This window comes from Heteronotia binoei, chromosome 11, assembly GCF_032191835.1.
Source record: "Heteronotia binoei isolate CCM8104 ecotype False Entrance Well chromosome 11, APGP_CSIRO_Hbin_v1, whole genome shotgun sequence".
NCBI lineage: Eukaryota > Metazoa > Chordata > Lepidosauria > Squamata > Gekkonidae > Heteronotia > Heteronotia binoei.
Genome location: NC_083233.1, coordinates 78,331,086 through 78,358,363, shown reverse-complemented (window position 1 = coordinate 78,358,363; position 27,278 = coordinate 78,331,086). Strand labels below are relative to the sequence as shown.

General features: G+C 46.6%; 1 protein-coding gene across 5 annotated transcripts in view; it reads left to right on the top strand.

Annotated features, from left to right (window-relative positions):
• KDM2B (lysine demethylase 2B) overlaps positions 1 to 27,278 on the top strand; it is a 147,783-nt gene that overhangs the window by 23,034 nt on the left and 97,471 nt on the right. For 4 of the 5 annotated variants that reach the window (XM_060250138.1, XM_060250139.1, XM_060250136.1 and 1 more), the window contains 3 exons: positions 6,137 to 6,315; positions 8,781 to 8,887; positions 26,823 to 26,916. In XM_060250138.1, coding sequence (XP_060106121.1) covers positions 6,137 to 6,315; positions 8,781 to 8,887; positions 26,823 to 26,916 — 380 coding nt within the window. Of the gene's footprint in view, positions 1 to 6,136; positions 6,316 to 8,780; positions 8,888 to 25,906; positions 25,961 to 26,822; positions 26,917 to 27,278 lie in introns of those variants that run through there. The other variant, XM_060250141.1, reaches the window with a different exon arrangement.

Below are 27,278 nucleotides of genomic sequence, written 5' to 3'. Positions count from 1 at the left end.
GCAGTGCCTTAAAGACTAACAAAATTTGTGGCAGGGGAAGAGCTTTTGTGAGAAGTGAGCAGTGGTTCACGAAAGCTCGTCTCCTGCCACGAATTTTGTTAGTCTGCTGGACTCTGGCTCTTTTCTAATATGTTTCTCCTGACCAGTGTTCCCTCTAAGCTGAGTTAGCATGAGCTAGCTCACAGATTTTTGGCCTCTTGGCTCAGGAAAAATAGCCCCAGAGCAAACTAATTTATGCAGTAGCTCACAACTTCCATGCCATTAGCTCACAAAGTAGAATTTTTGCTCACAAGACTCCATGGCTTAGAGGGAACATTGCTCCTGACACCTTAGCAGCAACACATGAAGCTAAGTTATACTGAATCAGACCCCTTGGTCCATCAAAATCTGCATTGTCTACTCAGACTGGCAGCAGCTCTCCAGGGTCTCAGGGTGAGGTCTTTCCCATCACCTACTCCCTGGTCCTTTTTAACTGGAGATGTCAGGGATTGAATCTGGGACCTTCTGCATGCCAAGCAGATGCTCTGCCATTAAGCCATGGCCCCTTCCCTCCAGCTGGATTGGCACGAGGGAAAAGTGTATTTCTTGGTTTCAGCTGTTTCACAAGTTATAGTCTATGACACTGTATATGTGCTGTAATGTTTGAAGAAACTAGGTATTCACGCCTCTACAACATTGCGCTTAAACCCATCAGCTTTCTCGCCAATGGGGACCCAACACATCTTACATCATTCTCCTCTCCTCCATTTTATCTTCACAACAATGCTGTGAGGTAGGTACAAGCTGAGAAAGTGCGACTGGCCAAAGGTCACCCAGCAACTTTCCATGGCAGAGTGAGGATTTGAATCTGGCTGTCCCAGGCAGGGCTTTTTTTTGTAGCCGAAACTCCTTTTCATATGAGGCCACTCACCCCTGATGTAGTCAATCCTTCAAGAGCTTGCAGGACTCTTAGTACAGGGCCTAGTGTAAGCTCCAGGAGGATTTGCTGCATCAGGGGTATGTGGCCTAATATGCAAAGGAGTTCCTGCTACAAACCCCCCCCCTGCTCCTGAGTACTAGTTTGACACTCTTAACCACTACACCATTACTGGCCCTTCAATGCCCAGGAAGAGGCCCAAGGGGCTGCCTTCCTGTTTGGACTCTGGCAGAGTCCAAAGAATTGGGATTCGAGCTTGGGTCTCCCAGGTCCTAGTCCACTGGTGGCCAAACTGTGGCTCGGGAGCCACATGTGGCTCTTTCACACATATTGCGTGGCTCTTGAAGCCCCCCATCCTACCCTGTTGGCCAGCCTTGAGAAGGCATTTTCTCTTTAAATTCCTTCTCCATCCCAATAATTGGGGGGGGGGGGCTGTGAGGGAGCCTGTGAGAAGCTTCACTTGGGAGGGCGACCACTTTAAAATTTCTCCCCGTCACCTTCCCTCCATCCTTCAGTAACACTCCCAGAAATCCTGTCAGAACTATTAATAATTGGCACCAGATGGTTTTAAAGTTAAAAACCACAAAATGTTTATTAAGGAACAAAAGGCAAGGGAGAGGGATGAAATAATATTGATTATAACTGTTCAATATTAAACAGGTAGATCAGTTGGCAGCTGGTTAGCAGAATAATTCAATTATAGAGAGTAGAGACTAATCAGGCGGAGGTAAAATATAACACTACTTCGGCAGAATATCTTTAAAATAAACAATAAACCAGGCAGGTTTCAGAGTCCCACTAGACTCTACTTCACACAGGCTGTCTGTGCCTTCTGGGCACTCAGAATGCTGTGACTTCAGATGTTTCCCCTAACTTTGGCAGTGCCAAATCATAAAAATAACAAACTGCAATCACTCTTCCACACACACATAGAGAACTCCTGACTGGTGTCAGTATTCTCCCTCACAGACCCTTTCACGCTAGCTGTCTTCCAGGACTCGCACCCCTCAATACCGATGCGTCTCAGCCCCACAGGTAGTCCTCTGGTCTGAGTCTTGGGTAACCCTGCTGACGACCAGAATCCAGTTCACCCCTCAGTGTGTATTTGTGTGATCTTGTTTGTACTTGGAGATTGTCTGATGCGCTGGCAAAATCTCCCACAGAGAGTTTCAAACCGCTTGAAAACTCCCTCTTTCAGACAGAGTCCACTCAGCTCTGTCTCCCACAAGGAGCCCAGCCACTCTGGCCGCTCTCAGCCCCTCGTCCAGTTGATTTTACAACTGCCCGGCCTAAGCCCACTGTCTTCACTTCAGACTGGTATACTGAAGACTTCTCTCAAAGGCTCCCTGGCTCAGACTCAAATACTAAGGTGTTCCACAGCTAAGCAAACCTCAAAAATGGATACTTCTTCGTTGCTTGGGCAACGTTCCAGCCAATTGCTGCAAACTTGTTCCCCAGCTACTCAGGCTAAGTTCCTGAGTCCGTCACAGGGCCCTTCAAGAATGCATTTAAAGTTGCTTTCTTCCTACCTCTCTCTCCTTCCCCATCTCCCTCCGTTCCTCTTTCTCTGTCGCTTTCTCCCCCTCGCGTTCATGTCTTGAGGCTTTCAAACATCTGACATTTATTCTGTGTGGCTCTCACATTAAGCAAGTTTGGCCACCTCTGTCCTAGTCTGACACTTTAACCACTAGATCACAGTGGCTTGGCTGCTGGTGAACTAGATTCAACTGCACATGTGGAAAGAAATAGCAGCTCAGGGGTGCTTCAGGCATGGCACTGTGAACCCTTAATGCATAACATCTGAAGCGTTCTTTGGAAGTACGCCAATGTCTTTGCACTCAGGTTAATTCTGAAAGGGCAGCGTGACCCAATGACATAATTTGAATCTCAAAAGAAATGAAAGGGGGGGTGGTCTTGTTTCATGATACCGGCTGTGAAGTACTGTCAAGGAGAGAGTGCCTTGTCGGGGAAGGAAAGAGTTGGCATCTCTGTAAATCAGTAGGTTGTTTTGGAATGCTTTTCAGAATCGCTTCCTGCCTGTAATGAGAACCAGTTCTCTCCACTGCACTCGTAATTGCAAAGAGCTGCAGAAGGCAAGTTCAAAGTGTGTAAGGTAGGAATGCAGAGGGTGAATCATCTTGAAACCTGTTTTCTCTGGACTCTTTTTTTTGTATCAAGGACCACAAAAAAACTGCAGAAGTATAAGGATTGCCTTTCCTCCTCTCAGTCCGCCTCCCTCACTAGGAATATAAGCTGAATACATCAAGTCCAGCATCTTGTTTTGCATTGTGACCTGCCAGATACCTCCAGATTTGCAAGCTAAACTGCCCCCCCCCCCAAACCTGGTATGGAGAGGTACACTCTCTCTGAATATCGATGTTCCATTTCGTCCCTGTGGCTAGTAGCCATTGCTGGATCTGTCCTTCAGAAATCTGTCTGATGCCCTTTTAAAGTTATCTAAGCTAGTGGCCATCGCTACGTCCTGTGGCAGTGAGTTCTTCAAATTAACAAAGCATTGTGCATATAAGCAGGGGTCATCTTGTAGAAAAATAGGTGGTGGAGCTCATTAGCATAACTCATTAGCATATGCCACCCTCCCCAGCCAAAAGCAACCCGATGCAAGAAAGGAGAGCCCTGGGCGAGAGAGGCCTGCTTGGGCTTGCTAGAGATCCACCCAGCCCAAGCAGGCCTTGCTTGCCAGGGGCTGTCCTGAGCTGCCCTCCCTGTCAAAAGGCCGGCAAGCCATCTGCCGCCCAAAATCACATAAGTGGAGAAAGGGTGGCGTGGGCTTCTCCAGGGGTTATTGAGGACTGCTGGGGATGTGGCAAAGCCCATGGTGGCTGGCTGGCTGCCCGCTCTCCTAATCCAGGGATTGTTATGGAGCCGCACCTACTATTCAGTGGACAAGGTAGGTGGAGAGGAAGAGGGGGAACCCTCAGAAAGGTTCAGGAGCTGTGCTTCTGTGAGCTCCTGCTGCATCTGAGGCCTGCATATAAGTACCTTTCCTTTGTAATGAATCTGCTGCCTAGGTATTTTGCTGGGTACTTTGTGAGTTCTAATTTTTTTGTGTAGGAAGAAAAAAAAAAGAGTGAAATGCCACCCGACTCAGCCCCAGAGAAAGGCATTCAGCAGGATGGAGGGACCTTGTTCCCCTGAAAGACTGACATTCTAGTTCTTTTGGTGTACTGGTTAAGTGTGTGGACTCTTATCTGGGAGAACCGGGTTTGATTCCCCACTCCTCCACTTGCACCTGCTGGAATGGCCTTGGGACAGCCATAGCTCTCTTATCTGGGAGAACCGGGTTTGATTCCCCACTCCTCCACTTGCAGCTGCTGGAATGGCCTTGGGTCAGCCAGAGCTCTCTTATCTGGGAGAACTGGGTTTGATTCCCCACTCCTCCACTTGCAGCTGCTGGAATGGCCTTGGGTCAGCCAGAGCTCTCTTATCTGGGAGAACTGGGTTTGATTCCCCACTCCTCCACTTGCAGCTGCTGGAATGGCCTTGGGTCAGCCAGAGCTCTCTTATCTGGGAGAACTGGGTTTGATTCCCCACTCCTCCACTTGCAGCTGCTGGAATGGCCTTGGGTCAGCCAGAGCTCTCTTATCTGGGAGAACCGGGTGTGATTCCCCACTCCTCCACTTGCAGCTGCTGGAATGGCCTTGGGTCAGCCATAGCTCTGGCAGAGGTTGTCCTTGAAAGGGCAGCTGCTGTGAGAGTCCTCTCGGCCCCACCCACCTCACAGGGTGTCTGTTGTAGGGGTGGAAGATAAAGGAGATTGTGAGCCGCTCTGAGACTCTGAGATTCAGAGTGGAGGGCGGGATATAAATCCAATATCATCATCATCAGTATCGTCTTTCAGAAGCCACTGGAGGTTTTATACCATGCCCCTGTTAGCTGCCCAAGTGAAGCTTGAGTGGAAGGAGGCAAAACCAGAGCAGGAATGTGCAGAGACAGAACAGGTTTCCTCCTTTGTAGGTGGATATTTTGGACTCTCAGGTGCATTTAGTGCATTTATTTCTTAGGACATGGCGTGGAGTTCTCTCACAGTTCTAGGCAATGTGTGAACCACAGGCTTCTGCTCTTCAAGGCAGCCAGGCCTGTGGCTTTGCAGGGTGGTGGAGCAGGGAAACTGGATGACTAGATTCTCCTGTGTTCTTGAATGCCCTCTGGTGGGTACAAAGCTGCATTCTGTTTATTCCTCACTTGATTTAGGTATTTTCCTGCTAGAGGTCAGGGGGCTGTTTAAGAAGGTTATTCCCTCTTCCCTGCAGTTGCGGGTGGTCACATTTCACCCCAAAGTACAATCTGGGGCCAAGAGAAATACCACCTGACCTAGCCCCAGAGACAGCCGTGAAAGAGGAAGGAGTTGCCTCATTTCCCTTGAAAGACTGAAGTTCTGACTCTTTTATTTGTCTAAAAACACCGTCGATGTACTGTCTTTCTTAGGGCTAACTCTAAAACATGTGAGTGCAATTTTTCAAGTTCTGCAGAACTTTTGTCTAGTTTTTTATATGAGTTCATGCACCTGGAAGTTATGGCGACTTCTGGTGACTGACCCCTACTGGGGGGCATGTAGGATATTCAAAAAGGTGGATGGATAAATCCTGCCCCTGCCTCCCAACTCTGGTATTCTAAGGAGGTCTCCCATCCAAGTATTTGTCAGAGTTGGCCTTCTTCACTTCTGAGAGCTGACAAGATTGGGCTTGCCTGGGCTATCCAGGTCAGAGCAAGTTCCATAGAATTCTTAATAATCGTTGTCTTTCAAAAGTTCTACCATATCTTGGATAGTGATGTCTTGAAATATCTGCTTTCCCTCTTTTTATTTTGTAATGTTTGGTCTGCTGAAGAATTCAGGGGATCCCAAAAGCTCACACACTATTGTGTGTCTTTGGGTTGGTCCTAATTAAGGTATTATATGAATGGTGCTTTTTGGCTTTTGCACCAATACAACTGTAAGCAGGGGTGGAATTCTAGCAGGAGCTCCTTTGCATATTAGACCACACACCCCTGATGTAGCCAATCCTCCAAGAGCTTAGAAAAAAGAGTCTTGTAAACTCTTGGAGGATTGGCTGCATTGGGGGTGTGTGGCCTAATATGCAAAGGAGCTCCTGCTAGAATTCCACCTCTGGCTGTAAGCAACTTGGCTATTTATTTCTTGGTCTTGCGGTGCAGGAGAACTTCTGGTTATTTTGTCCTCAATGTGTGTCCAACATTTTCCAGGGAGCCGTCGGATCGTGGATGTGATGGATGTGAACACGCAAAAGGGCATTGAGATGAGCATGTCCCAGTTTGTGCGCTATTACGAAACACCGGAGGCTGAACGTGAGAAACTCTACAACGTGATCAGCCTGGAATTCAGCCACACAAAGTTGGCAAGCATCGTCAAGCGCCCCAATGTGGTGTGTTGGCATTTCCTTCGTGTATTTTGGGCTTTTTCATTCATTGTGAGCATGTGATGGGATGTTTGGTTCGTGCGGGGTAGCAGGTAGAGCAGGGGTCCTCAAACTTTTTAAATAGGGGGCCAGTTCACTGTCCCTCAGACTGTTGGAGGGCCAGACTGCCGTTACTGTACAAGGCCGTGGGCCATCAGTTCTCCGTCTTCTGTATCTCTCTCCCTTCCCCACACCACACACCCCAGCCTGGGAACTCACCTCACCTCGGTATCACCTCACACTCTGTCTCCGCCGCCTCAGCCCAGTGCCGGAAGTGTGCGTTGCTAATGCGAGTTTAGGTCGAACGTCACTTTCGGTCTGATTTTGCCATAACCCGGCGGGCCGCATAAACGTCCTCAGCGGGCCGCAGTTTGAGGACCCCTGAGGTAGAGTATTGAGACCAGGAGCAAAGGGCCCAGATTCAAGACTTCAATCAGCTGTCAAACTCACTGGGGAACCTTAGGACAGTCAGAATACAGTTAGAGTTCAGTGATGCCTTTAAGACCGATTCCCCGCTACTCTTATGCCGCTCCTCTTCTCTGGGGGGCTTCTGTCGGATTTCACACTGTCTGCCTCGGGGCTGCAGCTCGCTCTGCCTCTTTTGTGCAGCAAACGAGATCCTCTAAACTCCGGTTTCTGTTTGCTGCACAAAAAAAGACGAAGTGAGTTGCAGCCCTGGGGAAATCCAGGATGTGAAAGGAAAAGCTTCTAGGCTTTTTGGAGAGCCAGTTTGGTGTAGTGGTTAAGACTGAAACCCAACAGAAGCCCCGCAGAGAAGAGGAACGTGAGAGCAGCAGAAGGCTAGCGGGGAATTGGTCTAAGTCCAACAAAGTTTTATTCAAAGTGTGAGCTTTCATGCACAAGCAGGCTTCTTCAGATATCCGATTTTATCTGAAGAAGCGTGCTTGCGCACGGAAGCTCGTACCTTGGATAAAACTTTGTTGGTCTTAAAGGGGCCGCCGGACTGTAACTTTATTCTTTTGCTTCAGACCGACGTGGCTACCTACCTGGATCTATCTTGGGACAGTCACTTAGCCTAACCTACCTCACAGAGTTGTCGGGAGGGTTAAAGGTAGGAGGCAAGATAAGAGAGCTGCGTGTGCCACCCTGAACTCCACGGCGGAAAGAGACTCCTGATTTTTTGAAATACAAGTATGACGTCTACAAGGAAATTAAAAAGTTAACAGGACAAATCCAGGGGAAGCTTGAAAAGGTGCCCATTTGTTGAGTGTTTGAGTGGAATTAGGTAGACACATGGGTTCTGAGAATATCCACTGCTTTGTTGGATAAGACTAAAGATCAGGGGGTGGCCAAACGGTGGCTCTGGAGCCACATGTGGCTCTTTCACATATATCGTGTGGCTCTTGAAACCCCCACGGCCAGCTTGGAGAAGGCATTTGTCTCTTTAAATCACTTTGCCAAGCCAGCCAGCAGCTTAGAGAATGCATTTAAAGTTAAAGTTGCTTTCTTTCCACTTCTCCCTCCCTCCCCAACTATCTTCCTCCTTCCCTCCCTCATCTGACATTCATGTCTTGCAGCTCTGATGTTTATTCTGTGTGGCTCTTACATTAAGCAAGTTCGGCCACTCCGTTAAAAGTCCTTCTAGGTCAGTACTGTAGATCTCAACAGTGATTAGTTGCTACCTTCTCAAGGCAGTTTCCAAAGTAAAGAAATAGAATAAAATAATCAATTAGAGAGAAACCATTGAAAACAAGCCACTGCATAAAACAGAGGCCTCCAAATGAAATAAATAAAACAAAGATTAGAAGTAGACCATTAAAAATAGCTTAAAGATGGAACTTGGGTTAAAGCAGTGTTTTGGCCTGGTGCCCAAAGGAGAAGAAGGTAGGCAATGAATAAGCTTCAAGGGGGACAGTATTCAAAAGATGAGATGCCACCACTGAAAAAGCCCTGTCTCTGGCCACCATCTGCTTTGTCTTGACATTACCTCTTAGAAAACAATAGCAGACCTATCACTCTTTTAGCTGCAAAAATTTTATACACCTGTGATAGATTTTTGCAGCTGTTCAAATGGGGTCTAGCTTTTTCTATATTTTGGTAATCCGTTTAGAATGAATAAGTTAAGAAGCAATATGAGGTAGAGCGAGAGAGATTCTTAGATGGAAGGCAGAAGGGAGGTCGCTGCCCCAAGGCACTTACAATCCAAAATTTGACGTAGAGACAAAAGAGGGAGAGGGAAGCAAAAGTAAATGGAGGGAAAATAAACTGAAACCCACCCAAGAGCCTAATCAAAACATGCCAGTCATTGCTGGGGTATTTCATTTGTATATCCTGTGCTGGTTGCAAAATTTGGGCGGGTTTGGTGCACCGTTTGGACTGGTTGGGCCAGAGACTTAATTTTCTTTAACCCACGAAAAGAGACCTTTCCCTGATGTTTATGGCCTCACTCTTGACTCCTATTGCTTTTTCAGGTGGACTTAGTCGATTGGGTGGACAACATGTGGCCCCGCCATCTGAAGGAAAGACAGACCGATGCCACCAATGCGATTTCGGAGATGAAATATCCCAAAGTTAAAAAGTAAGTGTTCTGCTCTTATTGTGGCCTTGTCTGTTTAATTTCTGCTAGTGCTGAGCTTCAGGAGATGTTTCAGTCGAGCGGTGAGCGGAATTTCTTGGTGCAGATTTGGCCGAACTCTACAACTTCGCACTGCAAGCTTGCGTGTTCTTCCTGTTGGTGTTGGGGCACAGGCAGTCAAATGTATAAAGACTAAGGATCTGGAAGATGAGAGAGCAGGGGTATGGCCAGGATTTGTTTGCCCAGGGTCTAGGACTTCATGCAGAAAGGGTGGTGTGAAGCACGGTTGCTACTGGTCAGTGATCAAGCTGATGCGTCAGTCCAAGAATATTGGGAGTGGGATGGAGCAGACGGGTGGAGAGAGGCTCAAGATTCCGAAAAGCCAGGCCATAGAGGTCAAGTCTGATCCTGATAATCCCTCCTTAATTGTGGAAATCCAGGATGTGAAAGGAAAAGCTTCTAGGCTTTTTGGAGAGCCAGTTTGGTGTAGTGGTTAAGAGTGCGGACTCTTATCTGGGAGAACTGGATTTGATTCCCCACTCCTCCACTTGCACCTGCTGGAATGGCCTTGGGTCAGCCATAGCTCTGGCAGATGTTGTCCTTGAAAGGGCAGCTGTTGTGAGAGCCCTCTCCAGCCCCACCCACCTCACAGGGTGTGGGGGAGGAAGGTCAAGGAGATTGTGAGCCGCTCTGAGACTCTTCAGAGTGGAGGGCGGGATATAAATCCAATATCATCTTCTTTCTACTGGGCTAGTGTTTTAGGAAGTGGCCATAGAATCATAGAGTTGAAAGGGAACTCCCGGGTCCTCAACCCCCTGCACAATGGAGGAAATCCATAAATACTTCTCCCTACACACCCCCAGTGACACCTGTCCCACACCCGAAAGATGACCACCAAAAAAACCCCCCAAACCCCTCTCCAGGTTCCCTGGCCAAACTGGTGCCTTTCTGGGGAGCCAGTTTGGTGTAAGTGGTTAAGTGTACGGACTCTTATCTGGGGGAACCGGGTTTGATTCCCCACTCCTCCGCTTGCACTTGCTGGAATGGCCTTGGGTCAGCCATAGCTATAGCAGGAGTTATCCTTGAAAGGGCAGCTTCTGGGAGAGCTCTCTCAGCCCCACCCACCTCACAGGGTGTCTGTTGTGGGGAAAGGAGATAAAGGAGATTGTAAGCTGTTCTGAGACTCTGATTCAGAGAGAAGGGCGGGGTATAAATCTGCAGTCTTCTTCTTCTTTCCAACCAGTCAGTGTTCCCAAATCAGCAAACATAAAAACATTGGAATCATTAAAAACATTTTAACAATTGTAAAATAATTAGGTAAAAACGCATCAACATACAGCACCAGAACGAGGGAGAAGGGCCAATAACAGTTATTTAGGGTAAGCCAAATAAAAGCAAAAAGTCTTCACCTGCTGGTGGAAGACCCCGTTAGAGGCAGCCATAGAGATCTCTCTGGGGAGAGAGTTCCAAAGTTTTGGTGCCACGACCAAGAAAGCCCTTCACCTGTCTAGCCTAGGGTTGCTGGGTCTCCTTGCCTCACCAGCGGAGGGATTGTGGGGGCATTCTGGGATGTTCCTTCTGCAAATATGTACCTGGAAGTGATATCATGCCAGGGATGTTACTCAGTGATGCTCTGGTTTGGGGGCAAAACTGACTTCAAACCATAGAGTTTTGCTCCAAAATCCCCTCTTGAAGACAGCTTCGAGAGGGGATTGGATAAGCATATGGAGCAGAGGTCCATCAGTGGCTATTAGCCACAGCTTACCGTTGGGACTCTCTGTCTGGGGCAGTGATGCTCTGTATTCTGGGTGCTTGGGGAGAATACAGTGGAAGGGCTTCTAGTGTCCTGGCCCCACTGTTGGACCTTCTGATGGCACCTGGGTTTTTGGTCACTGTGTGACACAGAGTGTTAGACTGGATGGGCCATTGGCTTGATCCAACATGGCTTCCCTTAAGTTCTTATGCTCCCAAACCAGAGTGTTGCCACATGTGATGATGTCACTTCCGGGTGCACACCAAAAACCAGGGTAACCCCTACTGGGACCTTGGAACTGGCAACCCTAGCCTAGCTTCAGGTGGTGGGGACAGATGAAACAGGGCCTCTGAAGATGACAGTTCTCATTGATAGCAGCTCTTCAGGACCTCAAGGCAGAGAAGCACCTATCTCAGTATCAGTTCCTGAGATCCTTTATCTGAATATCTGGCAGGGCTCAGTACCTGTGCACATAGAAGAAGAAGGCATTGGATTTATATCCTGCCCTATACTCTGAATCTCAGAGTAGTCACAATCGCCTTTACCTTCCCCACCCCCACAACAGATACTCTGTGAGGTGGGTGGGGCTGAGAGAGGTCTCCCAGAAGCTGCCCTTTCAAGGGCAACTCTGCGAGAGCTATGGCTGACCAAGGCCATGCTAGCAGGTGCAAGCGGAGGAGTGGGGAATCAAACCCGGTTCTCCCAGATAAGAGTCCGCACACTTAACCACTACACCAAATTGGCTCTCGTACACCAAACTGGTTCAAGTACCGGATACCATTTAGCAAAAAAACTCTGGGCAGCTTTGACTGGGTCATCATCATCTAAATCAGCAGTGATTTCGTCCATTGTTATATAGTCTCATATTTCAGTGTGCACAGATCTGCTCTCAGCAGTTTCTCTACAACTCACCAGTCTTATCTAAAGAAAACATATTTGGAGATAATATTTGTTACTCATTCCATTGTCTTCTTCAGTGCGGTTCATATCTTACAAAAAAATGGGTTTTTTGCTTGTCAGTATTTGGGAACATTTATTTAGGGATTTCTGCATGGCCTTAGTTGTTTCTGGTTTTACTGTGTTTGCTTGAAAGGAAGATAGCTATGAATGTAAGACAAACCCCCATAATAATAATAATAATAATAATTTTTATTTATATCCCGCCCTCCCCGCCAAAATGGTATCCACACACAAAACAGTATTACTAAACATAACTGTAACTTGTGTGCAAATGTAAGATGATGCTCTCTTCTTTTGCTGGGATACCTGGGGAAAAAAATCAGGGCTTTTGTTGTAACAGGAATCCCTTTGCATATTAGGCCACACCCCTTGATGTAGCCAGTCCTCCAAGAGCTTACAGAGCTCTTCTTACAGGGCCTACTGTAAGCTCCAGGAGGATTGGCTACAACAGGGGTGTGTGGCCTAATATGCAAAGAAGTTCTTGCTGCAAAAAAAGCCCTGGAAAAAAATTATCTTGCATTTGATGAATACATACATTTCGGTATGTTTGATTTTTTTTCTTCTGCAAAGTTGAAAATAATTTTGATTAGGGTCTCTGGAATTCTCGATGTCCATTCTCCACATAGATGGTTTTGTTTATGTGTTGCAAAGAAATGCAAGTATGTGTTTTTGTGTCTTGAGAAGTTGCGCCCTTGCACTTAGCTCGCCAGCCTGATGCAACCTTGGAATGTTTTTTTTAAGGTATTAGTTTATGTTTTATGATATGCGAAGGGATGTTGTGGTGCTTGGTGTAGTGGTGGTGGTGAAACCTCTGGCTTCGATGGGCTCATTGATGCACGCTTATCACCGAGAAGGGAAAACAGCCTGAAACGTCTTGGCAGGGATTGGCTGATCTGTGATGATTGAGGTCCATCAGTGGCTGTTAGCCACAGTGTATTGTTGGAACTCTCTGTCTGGGGCAGTGATGCTCTGTATTCTTGGTGCTTGGTGGGGTGGGGGCAACAGTGGGAGGGCTTCTAGTGTCCTGGTCCCACTGGTGGACCTCCTCTTGGCACCTGGGTTTTTTGGCCACAGTGTGACATAGAGTGTTGGACTGGATGGGTCATTGGTCTGATCCAACATGGCTTCTCTTATGTTCTTATGTGACACAGAGTGTTGGACTGGATGGGCCATTGGCCTGATCCAACATGGCTTCTCTTATGTTCTTATGTGACACAGAGTGTTGGACTGGATGGGCCATTGGCCTGATCCAACGTGGCTTCTCTTATGTGACACAGAGTGTTGGACTGGATGAGCCACTGGCCTGATCCAACATGGCTTCTCTTATGTTCTTATGTGACATAGAGTGTTGGACTGGATGGGCCATTGGCCTGATCCAACGTGGCTTCTCTTATGTGACACAGAGTGTTGGACTGGATGGGCCACTGGCCTGATTCAACATGGCTTCTCTTATGTTCTTATGTGACGCAGAGTGTTGGACTGGATGGACCATTGGCCTGATCCAACACGGCTTCTCTTATGTTCTTATGTGACGCAGAGTGTTGGACTGGATGGGCCATTGGCCTGATCCAACACGGCTTCTCTTATGTTCTTATGTGACACAGAGTGTTGGACTGGATGGGCCATTGGCCTGATCCAACGTGGCTTCTCTTATGTTCTTATGTGACACAGAGTGTTGGACTGGATGGGCCATTGGCCTGATCCAACACGGCTTCTCTTATGTTCTTATGTGACACAGAGTGTTGGACTGGAGAGGCCACTGGCCTGATCCGACACGGCTTCTCTTATGTTCTTATGTGACACAGAGTGTTGGACTGGATGGGCCACTGGCCTGATCCAACATGGCTTCTCTTATGTTCTTATGTGACACAGAGTGTTGGACTGGATGGGCCATTGGCCTGATCCAACATGGCTTCTCTTATGTTCTTATGTGACACAGAGTGTTGGACTGGATGGGCCATTGGCCTGATCCAACATGGCTTCTCTTCTGTTCTTATGTCACACAGAGTGTTGGACTGGATGGGCCATTGGTCTGATCCAACATGGCTTCTCTTATGTTCTTGTAATAGGGTTTGCACAGGCAGAAGTCCTGGCGGGTTTAGTTATATTGCATGCTTTTATTTGCTGGTCGTGGATGAAGGCACAGTGCTGAAGCTTTGCTTGTAACCTTTTCCAGCCAGTCCTTTGAGAGCTCCCTAGATATTGCACGCTTTCAGTAGACCTTTGCAGTCATGAGGGCAAAAATACGTTTTGTTTTAAACGGAAGCTAAAAACATTGCGGAAGTAGAATTCTGTGTCCATTTTTACAGTCTGGATTTAATTTTGTACACGGTTGAGTCATCTTAGCATATGTACACAGGGTGCTTTCTTTGCAGAAAAAGCCCAGCTTGAACTCATTTGCATATTAGGCCACACCCTCTGGTGCCACCATTGTTGCACACAGGGCTTTTTTGTAGAAAAAGCCCAGCAGGAACTCATCTGCATTTTAGGCCACACCCCTGTTGCCAAGCCAGCCAGAACTGCGTTCCTGTGCGGTCCTGCTAAAAAACCAAAAGCCCTGCAATTACATACTGCCCAGGTACTAATGCGTATTTCTAGTGAAATATGCCGTGTTCTATATCTGATGCTAAGCCGATTCTCTGAAATAGAAAGCAGGCCAGGAAAAAGAAGCAGTGGTGGTTTTTTTACAAACACAGATGGTATCGGCAAATACTAATGTTTGGTTTTTGGCTGCAGTCTGCACAGTTCTGTGCAAAGGGATGGAGTTAGAGATAATTCCATCTGCCTCGCTGGTTCGGTTACAGAGCTCGGGAAAACAGGGAGGCTGACCTGGATTTGCCCCATTAACTCTTTAGCATCCTCCCCAGTCCCCCTTGCCATCTTTAATGGTCTGAATATCGCAGAGGATTCCTTTAGTCGAGCAGAAGTGGGTGATTTGCTTCCCACTTAAGGCAGGAATTCCCAAACCGTTTCCAACAAGGAAACCACGACCGTGTCCTGAGAAATAATTAAGCAATTAGAAGGTTCAGTGAATTCAAAAGTATTTGGTCACAGAGGAAAATATTTAGTGTCTCTGCACGGTTCACTGGTTTACCCTTGCTTCCATTTCCAGTCGGCCTTCTTAGAGGCTGACTGGAAATTTTCTGCATCACTGCATTGGGAATGGCTGGATCATTTGGTCACTCTTCATACAGAGGTGCTGCGGAATTAGCTGGGCTTGGAAGAGTCTACCCATCGCAACTCTGTGTGAGTAACTTTTTGACCTCAACGTGCAGAAGCACAGACAAGCAGGTTCTTGAGAGTGATTGATTCTTACTTTTACCCAGGGGGTTGTTTTGTAGAAAAATAGGTGGTGGAGATCATTAGCACAACTTATTAGCATAATGCTGCCCCCCCCCACCAGCCAAAAACAACCTGATGCAATAAAGGAGAGCCCCAGGTAAGCGAGGCCTTCTTGGGCTGTCTAGAGATCCAGCCAGCCCAAGCAGGCCTCTCTCACCTGGGGCTTTCCTTGGCCACCCCGCCCCCCAGTCAAAAGGCCAGGAAGCCACCCACCACCCAAAATCACATAAGAAGTAGAGAAAGGGTGGCATGGGCTTCTCCAGGGGTTAATGAGGGCTGCTGGGAGTATGGCAAATCTCTTGGTGGCTGGCTGGCTGGCTGCCCGCTCTCCTAATCCAGGGATTGTTATGCAGCTGCACCTACTATTCAGTGGACAAGGTAGGTGGGGAGGAGGAGGGGGAACCTTCAGAAAGGTTCAGGAGCTGTGCTCTTGTGAGCTCCTGCTGAATTCAACGCCTGCTTTTACCCTTTGCACACATTACATTTCAAAAGGCTTAACAGGGAAACTGAGTGTGTGAAAAGGTTGCATGCCAGTCAGTTGGCACTTATTGTGGTCAAATATTGTCCCGTATTCCATGGCCAGAAATGCCCCTGTGTAGGTGGAAGTTTGTTTTTTCATTTCATTATGGGGTCATGTGAGAATCATTGCCTTTTGTTTTTAATAGCTGCTGTTACTTTGCTTTCTTTTTGTTTTACGTCTTTTTAAAAAATGTAAATGTTGGCTTGATACTTTGGTGTTCTAGGATAAAAGTTTAATTCAGCAAATCGTTTGCAGTTATAGATATTTTACCTAACCTAGATCATTTTAAATGTTTAAGTTAATGTCACTGTTTCGCAGTCGCAGTGAAGGAATTTGTTTGCAATTTAAACGCTCTTATGGCTGAAATATCTCTAACGATATTTCAGGCGGCCAAATCCTTTCCCACTGGTTAAATGCCTAACCCGAGCCTCCAGTTTTAATTGATATTTAAAAAATGCATATCAGAAGTTTCTGTCAGAAGTTTTGGACTCATGCTGTGCTCCGTGCTGCATATTTCTACATGCAGCTAGCGTCATTTCGGATTTTGTTTGCTACTGTGCAGTGGTTGCCACTGCCAGTGCATAGCTGGCGGCCGTTTCAGCAGACAATTAACTTTAAATGTGAAAAACCTTGAGTTAGCCTGTTCTCTCCCCTGCCTCCATCACAAATGAGGTGTTTTGCAGTGCAAGAGACTAATGCTGCAAACCTAAAAATTCTTAACCTGGGTGGAAGCCCTGCTGGATAAATCAGGACTTGCTTCTGACCAGATATGCACAGGATTGCACAGCAAAAGTGTGTGTGCATGGGGCGGGAGGCTGTCTCAGAACGCAGCTGTGTACTGTTAGCGAAATCTGCACCTCTTTGCCAAAGCAGCTCTGGCTAGAGCTGTGGACAGAGATCCAGGGGGGCAGCCATATTGGTCTGAAGCACTAGAACAAAGTAGGAGTCAAGTGGCACCTTTAAGACCAACAAAGTTTTATTCGGAATGTAAGCTTTCGTATGCATGCACACTTCAGACAAGGGAATGGGGTACACTGAAGCAGAAATACATATAGCTGGCGGGTTAAGAGTGTAAACTGATACAAAGTTAGGATCAAATGGCAAAATAGTGTAATAAATTGGAAGACCATTTGGTCTGGATAGCATTTGCGTGGGAAACCAATAAAAGGTAATAAAAGTTGCCAGTTAATACCGAGAATTGCTGCTCCAAACATAAGAACATAACAGAAGCCATGTTGGATCAGACCAATGGTTCATACAGTGCAATACTCTGGGTCACCCAGTGGGCAAAACCCAGGACATGTATTTCTTAGTGATGTCCTTTTGTTTTACCTAGACTTGTAGCAAGAGCAATTCTTAGTGCTTGGGGAGCAATAGTGGAAGGGTTTCTGGAACTCTGGCCCCACTGGTGGATCTCCTGATGATGGTGCCTGGGTTTTGGCCACAATGTGACACAGAGTGTTGGACTGGATGGACCATTGGCCTGATCCAACATGGCTTCTCTTATGTGACACAGAGTGTTGGACAGGAGGGGCCATTGGCCTGATCCAACATGGCTTCTCTTATGTTCTTCTGTGACACAGAGTGTTGGACTTGATGGCCCATTAGCCTGATCCAACATGGCTTCTCTTATATTCTTATGTGACACAGAGTGTTGGACTGGATGGACCATTGGCCTGATCCAGCACGGCTTCTCTTATGTTCTTGAGTGCATGTACATGGAGTGAAACAATTCTGCGTCTTAGTAACTCATGATAATCCATATATATGTGCAGAAATACACAATAGTCTGGTGGCCTCTTAAAAACTAACCCTTTTTTATTCTAGCATGAGCTTTCATGAACCAGAGGCCACTTTGTATAGAATTCTTGTAGATTTCTACGCAAACATGGGGTGGCCGCTAACATGACCAAAGGAAGCAATTCTTAATTAGCTTAATTACAAACAGGACAGTGATGGACAACAGCAAGGATGACTTTAAAAGTCAAATCCCTGGAGAAGAGCTCCATCAATGACTTAGCCATGGTAGCTAGTTGAAACCTCAGAGACCGTATATCTCTGGGATCTTCTTATGTACTGGGAAGGAATTCTGCCATGTATAAATCATGCTGCCTGCTTGCATCCACCAACCCTTTGTGGCTGGCTGTGTCTTCCTCCAAAACAAAAAAGAGGGGACAGTTGTATGGCCAGACATGAAGCAGGAGCAAAGTCGGTGCGTGGTGTGGTTATTCTTCCCTGTCAGGGAGGGAGGGGGGCTCTAAGCTGGATGTGAGGCGGAGGAGAGAGGCCAGGCAAGGCCTATATGTGCTTTAGGCCTTTAGTTACTGCTGTGTTGTGTTTTTAAGGAGTGGGGGTATGTAGGCAACTCAGCCAGATTAGCTCCCCTGAGTCACAAAAGTTAGCCATTCCCCCCACCCTCCAATTTCCTCAGAGACAATGCTTTACTTTAAATCTCTGGTTATTGCTGCGGGGTTTTTTTTGTGGGGTGGGGGAAATGAGTCTCTTTTGGGGGAGCTGTAGGTAATTTAGCTGGAGAAGCTCCCCTCCGTGACAAAGGTTAGCTGTTGTTCACAATTTCCTGGGGGACAACATTTCACTTGAGGCATTTGATTGATGCATTGGTGCGTTTTTTGGAGGGGGTGTCTCTTTTTGGGAGTGTGTGTAGGCCGCTCAGCTGGGAGAAGCTCCCATCAGTCACAAATGTTAACTGTTCCCCCCTCCCCCCCAGTTTTCTGGGAGACAATACTTTACTTTAGGCCTTTGATTACTGTTGTGGGGTTTCTTTTTTTTGGGGGGGGGGGGTTTCCAGTCTCTTGGGGGGTGCAAAGGTAACTCAGCTGGAAAACCTTCCATCAATCACAAAGCTCAGCCACTCCCCCCCCAAAAAAAATTTCCTGGGGGACAACGTTTCATTTGAGACATTTGGGTTCTGCATTGTATTTTTTGGAGGGGGGAGTCTCTGTTGGGGGGGCAAAGGCAACTCAGTTGGATAAGCTCGAATCAGTCACAAAGGTTTGCCATTATAAACCCTGCCCCACCCTCAAATTTCCTGACAAACTTCACTTTAGGTCTTTGGTAAGTGCTGTGGGGTTTTCCAGGGCAGGTTGAGTCTCTTTTATTGGGGGGGGGGGTGTGCTTGTAGGTCACTCAGCTCCCTTCAGTGACAAAGGTGAGCTGTTGTTCCCCCCCTCGCAATTTCTGGGGGAGGCAACATTCCACTCGAGGCATTTGGTTGATGCATTAGGGGTTTTGGGGGGGAGGGGGAGTCTCTTTTGGGGTGTGTGCAAAGGCAACTCAGCTGGATAAACCCCTTAGTAGCAAATGTTACCCATTCTGCCTCCCTCTAATTTCTTGAGGGATAAAATTTGGAGTTACTCTGCAAAAGCTTCAGTAAGTTTAGAAGACGGTCCCCTACCTCAAAAAGTTGAAAAGCACTGATCTAGGGAAGGGGGGGGGGGGGGGGGAGAATCCTTTGTCTTGCACCATGACAAAAAGACAGCATGGCTGTGGAGAATCAAGTTCAAATTTCGCACAACTGTTTAATTACTATATATGGAATTTATTTCTACAGCTAGGCCAATGCTTCTGATGATCCGTACAAATAGGTTGGCTTTTTTTGGGCGGGCGGGAAGGGGAGTCTTTTTTGGGGTGGTGCAGGCTGCTCAGTTGGATAAGCTCCCCTCAGTCACAATTTTTTGCTAACATTCCCCCTCCAGTTTCCTCATCAGTTTGCTCAAGGGAAGTCCTGTAACGTTGGCCTGGCCATCTGTGGCTGACTTTTCTGCCAAAAATGAAGTTTTGTCCCTTAAAAAAAAATCCATAAACAACAGAAACTATTAGAACCTGTTTATTAGAACCAGCCAAATGGAGCAAGTTTGTGAGTTCCCCAGAACTCTTCATCAAGGCTGCGTGTTCAGGATGAGGAAGGAAGAGGGCGGGGGTTTAGAGATGTTTCAGGGCACGTTGGTAAATCCATCCAAGTGCAGACATGATGGTTTTTTTCATCGTGTCCTAAAATACTGCTTTTCTCTTCTCTCCCTCCCCCCCCCTTGATATTTTGTCTTGCACTGCACAGCTAGGCTGATGAAGAGTTCTGGGGAACTTAAAAACTTGCTTTGTTCTGGGGAACTTAAAAACTATGCTTCTTGCTTTGGGCCTAGGGAGTGCATAAATCGTCGTTTAATTTATTTTGCCCATTCCCCTGGAAGCGTGGCCCAACAGTATAAATGTGCCTCTCTACCCTCACAGTAGCCTCTTTCCCAGCGTTTTTGTGGAACACTCTTGCGTGTCAGAATTAGCTTGAAACCTGAATGCGGATGCACATATGACCTCCTTCAGCATCCAAATTGGGAAAAACCTGGAAATCTGGGGGTGGAGTTTGACGCCGGTTGAGTTTGGGGATGGGAGGGACCTTTGAGGGGTATTATTAATGCCATCGAGCTCTCCAAAGCAGCCATCGGCTCCATGACCTTTGTCGTCTGGAGCGCAGTTGTCGTTCCAGGCCTCACCTTGAAGGCTGGCAACATTACTTCAGCATGGGTTTGTTTCTTAAACGTTTGCCTCGGTGGAAAGTTATATGTGGCATCTGTGCGTGAGAACACGGAGCAAAAGCCTATTTGCTCGGATCATCAGACGCGTTGGCCTAGCTGTGGAAATAAATTCCATATATAGTAATTAAATAGTTGTGTGAAATTTGAACTTGATTCTCTGCTGCCATGCTGTCTTTTTTGTCAATAAAGGTTATTGACTGATTGATCTGTGGATAGGTAAATCTGCAGATCAGGGACACGTGGGAGGCTAAAGAGTTTTTTTTCAGCAAACTTGGGGCACCCCAGGTTTGCAGAAAATGTTGAAAAATTAAAACAACAGTGAGGTTTAAATCCCTGGGAAGCTGGGGTCGTGTCACGGGCTGGGGCCCGGTCAGGCAAAGTCCAGGGGCGGTCCAAGGTCTGTAGCTGGTGAGCAAAGAGGGTCCAAGGCGCCAAAACCGAATCACAGTCCAGGTATCGCAGGTCAGAGGTTCAGAAGCCGAAGTCAGGGGGTCCAGAAGTCAAAGCCAAAGTCAGGGGGTCCAGAAGCCAAAGTCAAAAGCCGAAGTGGATGCTAGAACGTCAGGTAAGTGACTAGTTGCTTCCACAAAGCCTCCTCCCAAAGCCCACAGCTATATAGCCCTCTGCTCTCTGTTGCCCATTTGGTCTAATTGCTGGCTCAGAGAGGCAGCCAGGATCCTGCTGAGACTCAAGCATCCTCACTCCTAGAAGGACCAGAATCCTTTCAAAACTCAGGGCTCAGGGAGCGTCTTGCTCGTGAGCGTGCCGCCCTCCTCTGATCCCTGAGGTCCTGACGAAGGTGGTCACGCACACGAGCCACCCGAGAGGGCGAGGCAGGGGGGCTTGGATCTTCTCCAGCAGGAGGCAGGGGCACTGGTGCAGGTGGCAGGGGCACAGTTTCTTCTGCAGGCTCAGCTTCTTCTGCAGGGTCCCCAGTACCCATGACAGGTCGTGCTGTTTATGTCATGTATGGGATCTGTTTTGTTGCCTTTTTAATCTGTTTTAAATGTTTTAACTTGTTGTAGCCCGCCCTGAGCCTTATGGAAGGGTGGGACAGAAATCGAATGAAATAAATAAAAATGGCTTTTTTGGTCCTGGGCCCGACCTGGTGGAATCAGCTCCCTACAGAGATCCGGGCCTTACCTGGCTTATTAGCCTTCCGTAGGGCCTGTAAAACGGAGCTGTTCCGCCAGGCTTTTAGCTGAGGCTGACGGCGTCTATTCTTGAGCTGGTCGGCCTCCCCTATCGGCACTGTCAACTGTGAGATACCATGATGCGAGACGGCCAGGCTGGGTAACTTCTCGGAGTGCTGTCGAGTTGTTTGTTTTTAAAATGTTTTTACTGTATTTTATTGTTTTATCGTATGCTGTACTCCGCCCTGAGCCCTAAGGGGAATGGGCGGAATAGAAATATACTAAAACAAACAAATAAATAAGCAAGACTCGCTGGGCCCAGTGGCATGGGCCGTGCAATCTTCTGAGCCCAGAAGGAGCCTCTCCCGCCTGGCCTGGCAGCAGAGGTCAGCAGCTGTGGCATAGGAGGCTGTTAGCCACGCTGGCAGATGCACCGGGCCCATGTGCAGTGGAGGAAGAGGCTGGGTTTAATAGTTGGAGGGGCTTGGAGCTGTGCCAAGTTTGGCGATGGGGGAAATGGGATCTCTCTCCCCCCCCCCAAGTCTCCCTCCTCTTGAGCATAAGGAGGGACATTTGGGGGAATCAGTAGCAATGGGCAGAGAGATTAACCCCACCCCCGTGACTATCAAGGGTCCCCACTTGTGTTTGTTTAGTTCCAGTATTATTAGCCGTACTTTATTTATAGTCCTTCTTTCTCACTGAGATGAGGAATTTTTCATGTTCATTTTTTAGAGATAGATAGATATATAGATAGATAGATAAATTTATTGTCATTGTTCTCAAGAAAATGAGAGCAACGAAATGAGGTGCTCTTCCACAAACATACCAGCACATCAACACCCACAAAAGGACATATACATAGACCATTTAAATGCATCTAAAAACACATAACCATTCATAACCCTGCATTTAGCTTAACCACGGCACTTGGATAGAAGCTGCCCTTGAATCTATTTGTCTTTGCCTTCAACACTCTATATCGCCTACCTGACGGTAAAATCTCAAATAGCAAGTGGCCCGGATGTGAAGGGTCCCTTAAGATCATTTGTATCTTCCTTCTACATCCCATATCATACAGATCCACCAATGAGGGGAGAGAACATCCACAAATCTTCTGTGCTCTCACCATCACTCTTTGGAGCACCCTTCTCTCTGCTTCCGTGCAGCTCCCAAACCACACGCAGAGGCAATAAGATAAAATGCTCTCAATGGAACTACGAAATATGTAACATTGCTGAACAGCAGGCGGTATTTCATAGCAGTTTCATACACTATGCAGGGAAAAACCCCAAATTTGCCACCGAGACTCCCAGAATGACCTCCCATGTATAATACTATCAGTTTTGGGATTTTCTTTTGGCTTTATGTCATGCGATTTATTCTTCAGTGTGATGTTTGATTTATAAAGTCCGTAGTCACATTGGCTGAATTTTTTTATCCCTTTAATATATCTTTGTCTGTGATCATGGCATTTCCTTGTGGACCTGAACATCTTTTTGAACCTGTGTGATGTTTTTGATAGCTGAAGTTGATTTTAGCTGGAGCAGACCTGCAAAATCTGTTCTGAAAATAACTGGGAAGTGGAGACAGTATGACTGAAATCTGGATATCTGCAATCCAGAATGTACTGTTTTAAAGAAGGGCAAATTTTCCACTGAAACATGATATGCAATATGGAGTCATATGGAGGGAAATAGAAATCCTATCTTTATTTCCTGTTCCGACAAAAATTGTGCTTTGTGGTCGCCTGTTCTTGCCTTACCTTCTCCTGTTTTACTTGAATAAAGGTCATTCTGTGCCCTAGCTTTTCTATTATTCCACATTGTTCTGGATTTTCTTAACGGTGTCTTACATAGTTGTGCGTAAATCTGTAGTGTATATTAATGCAGCTGTGAATTTTCTGCCCAGTGGGAGGAAATGTGCAAAGCGTCTCTACAGGAGATTAAAAAAAAAATGCTAAAGGACAACCTTAGGTGAGTGTCAGTTGAGGAAACCTCTGCCCACACATCCACAGGGATGACACAGGAAGAAAATAACACCCACGCAGCCTTGGAAGAGCCTTTTTTGGCTTCACAGTATGTATGAGAGTGTATGCAAATGCCAACTTTGCTTCTAATTTGGCAGCAATTAAAGGCACTGGCAGAAGTGCGCACTGAATCCTCTGAAACCAGTGCCACACATGTTCAGTATCAACTAAATGGCAGTGCAGAAAATTCCTGGAACCGCGTGTGTGTGTGAGAGAGAGAAAGAGATATTTTTTAAAAATAGTTTTGGCACCTATGAAATTGACTTTGATATTTTCTGGAAAAGAATTAAAAAGAGAGCAGCCATTGAGTGGATTTTCAGTTTACAAGTTAAACTTTCTGAGGGTTTATTTGGGACTGCCCTAATTTAGTTTTTATTTGTTGGCAGTACAAATTGGAGTTTTTAAAGGTAACTTGTGACATTTTATGTTTTTAAACAAAAATTTTTTTTATTCAAGTTGAGTTTTAATGTGTTTTTAAAATCATTGTTATCCTGTAAGCTGCCTCGAATTTTGTAAGGGGAAAAGGTGGCCAATAAATGTTTAAATTACAAAAGATAGGTGGGAGAGGCAAGCCTCAGAAAACATAATGTTAAATGTCCTCTTAATTTAAAGGATCTGAGCAACAGATATGTGTTGAATTGAAAAAAAAACCCTGAGTTTTCGAGAGTTGCGCAAATGCTTGTGAAAGCAAAGCTTTTTTTTTTTTTTTTTTTGGAAGCCTCAGGAGTTTAGGGAGTGCAGAGTTTCCTTTTTTGTCCTGCTTTTCCCTTTGATCTTCTCAGGGATATAGGACTGTACATTCTTTTAACATCATCATAACCAGAATTCTCTCCCCTCCCCCCACATGCAAAGAGAGTACCAGTGGAACGAGATGGGGACGTTCTTTACCCTCAAAATGGACACTCAGACATTACTGGGTGCAAACAGACCTTTTTGAAAAAGTTGGACCATCTTCCCCCAAGCAAAAGAAGTGTCAGTTTGGCGACGAGGAACTGCTCGGTGAGCTTGGGCTGGGATGTAAGATTAGCCGTGGCATGGAAGCAGCGTGCTGAGAGGCCATGTGACTGCAGCGTTATGAGGAGAGGAAGCTGTAGAGGTCAACGCAAAGGCATTTCGCTAGATACTGCATGGCGGATGGGAGCTTTTCAGATCCCCAGCCCTTTCATCAGCTGCTAGTGTCAAGCGGAGAAGCAGCCTCCGTTATGTTCATGGGGGAAATTTACAGACAGAATGAGCCTTTTGCACTTTGTTAGAGTTGGCCGGGAAACAGAGAACAACAGGAGGCTTCTAAAGATCTCGAAGTAATCCCTTTAGGGGGGGAAAAAATCAACCATTCTTAGGAACTGATGTTTTGTTTCTGTGGGGGTTTATTGAAATTGCCTCATTAAAATAGGAAAGTTTGTGCGTTATCCATTGATCTGTTTTTCCTCGGTTTCAAATACGTTGGAGCTTTTTTCAGAATGAGGTTGTTGCGTTGTGGTCCGTGCAAACTAACAGGAGAGCCGACAGCTCAGCTGTAGGATACATAACTTGCATGCAGAAGGTCTCAGGTTTGGTTCTTGGCACCTTCCATTAAAAAAAAGCCAGCAAAGATGGCAGAGACGACCTTGGGGTGTCAATCAAGGCCAACAGCACTGGGTGAGAGGAACAGTGGTGCTTGAATCAGGCTAAAGCAACTCCACATGATGATCGCCTCCCTTAGCAGATGAGCAAAACTGCAAGCAATCATTTTTAGCATTTGAGTGACAATCTAGAATCCTTAAGTGGACTTCTTTGTGGATTTCCCCTCCCTGTGTTGTCTTGGTGGCAGCTGAAAAGGATAATTACCACAAGTATTTAGTTATAAAAAAAACTTTCGAAGCATCCGGACACGGTTATTAGTCGCTGATCGCTTGTTTTAAATCGAACCTTTCCTCGCAATCCACGATTAAAAGTTAGTTTATGTGTCAGTTCCTTGCAAACTGCCTTCGAGAAACCGTGTGGTTCCATCTCATTTAGACACAAACAAATAATAATGGGTAATGGAACAGACGATCTGGAAAGCACAGAGGAGTTGAAAGAGCTCATATTTTGAAAAGCAGGACCCAGAGGTCACAATCAGATGCTGAGTTGCTCTCGGCTCAAACTTGCGCATGCCTGGCTTGTTTCTAAACGGTGGCCTGAAAGTCTCGTCGCTTCCTAGACCGTGATTTTCTTTTTCATCTTTGCATTTTTTTTTTAAAAAAAGAAAAAGCATCTGAAATACCCTCAGGGCGGAGAAAAAAACAAATCTCCGCTCTGCCTTCGAAGTGCCGCTGAAATTCTAGAGCAGGAAAACAGGCGAGGCTTGTAACTGCGCACGGGAAAGCTCTTTATTTGCCAAGCAGAGGCGCAAGGAGGGTGGGTTCCATACCCCCCCCTCCCCAAAGCCTGCAAATTTACCGTCTTCATGACAGCATTGCGTATCACTCTGTCAACTCCCGGCCCTGGATGGGGTTGCTAGGCAGCAGGCTCTTATGTATCCAAAGACTTTCTGATTTGCTAGCCTTCCCGAGGCACATGGTAAGGTCCGTCCTAGCCTATCGTCTAGAGGGACTTTTGCATGCCGTCTGCATACTGCTGAGAAACCCCAGTACCTGAAATGCAATGAAGAAAAAAGGCACCGTTGGTTGGAGCCTTTTTGGGAGGCGAGAGAAGGGGGCACCTCTTTTCTGGCATGTCGACCTCAGCTCTGCGGGGAAGTGCTGAGAAAAGCACACGGGAAAGAGTGATGGATCCGAACCCTGAGCCACCAACCGGAACGAGGGAAAGAGGTTAGTGGGTTAAGTGGTATGCATCCCCTTTCCTTTGCGAAGGTGCCTGCGGTGAGCATGTGAATAGAGTCGATAATTCAGCCATTAGATACGGACGGAGGCGAGAGGATCGAGAGCCGTGCAGAGGGGAAACTGCATGTCTCCTCCTCGGACTGAGTGCCCTGCGACAGCTTTCAAACTCTTGCAAAGAACACTTGGGGAGAGTGGTGGTGGCCTTTGGTACTTCGCCATTCCACCCATGGATTCTTTCCATCCTTCCAGGAAGCGTGCTTCCTTAAAAAAATAAACACAAAAAGCGCTGGGAGCACCAAGTGCAGCTAATTGCTCTAGCAAGATTCTCTCTCTTTCTTCCCATCCTCCACCGCAGCAGCACTCTTAGCGACTGGGTATCCACCGCGGGTTTAGGTTCAAACGGAACAGTTTGAAACTTTGTTCTTTGACACCATTTCTAAAGAACTTGAAGCAAAGCAGCCGGCGCTCTCTCGGGTTTCGAGTGCGAACCTTTCCCGGGTTTGCTTTGGCACACAGAGCGACCGGAGGGGCATGTAGAGAACAGCTTCGACTGTGTGGTTGTGGATTGGTGCGATTTCTATCCTAATGTCTTAAATCAGAAACCTGGAATTTTCCCTCTCAAGAGACGAATCCCCACCCCCCACCCCCCATCGAAAATTCTAGCGTTGGTTTTGTTTTGAGGATTATAAGATGTGTTGCTCAGAGTCTTTTACGTAGGTAATGAAACGTAAAAATTAACAAGTGAGCTGTGATTTTGCAGATCTATGGAAAAAAAACGCCTTCGATTTCTGTGGGCTGTTTATTTTATTTATTTATTTTTTTTAAGGGAAATCTGTATGCTTTTTTGCAGGTATTGCCTGATGAGCGTGAAAGGGTGCTTCACAGATTTTCACATTGATTTCGGGGGCACTTCAGTTTGGTATCATGTTTTTCGAGGAGGGAAGGTAAGTGGACTTGAGGTTTGTGGGGGAGGGGAGCAGGAAGGAGGGAGACGGGCGTTCATTCTCTGCCTGGTAGTTTCTGCATTTTCATCCCTGATTTTAAAAACAAAACAAAACTTTGTGATTGCTTATGCTCGGAATCTTCAGAAAACAGCTTGATCTGTGAAAAACGACATACTCGGAAAGAGTGTTTTGCTTCTGTATCAAGCAAACACGTTTCAATATCCCATTCCCTTTTTCTTTTTAACAGCCCCTGTGTTTTGGCCTTCTCGGCTTCCTCAGAACTGCTTGTATTGTTAAAACCCCTAGCATAAAAATACACTAATACTGGTGGAAAGTTCTGTCAAGTCACAGCCGATTTATGG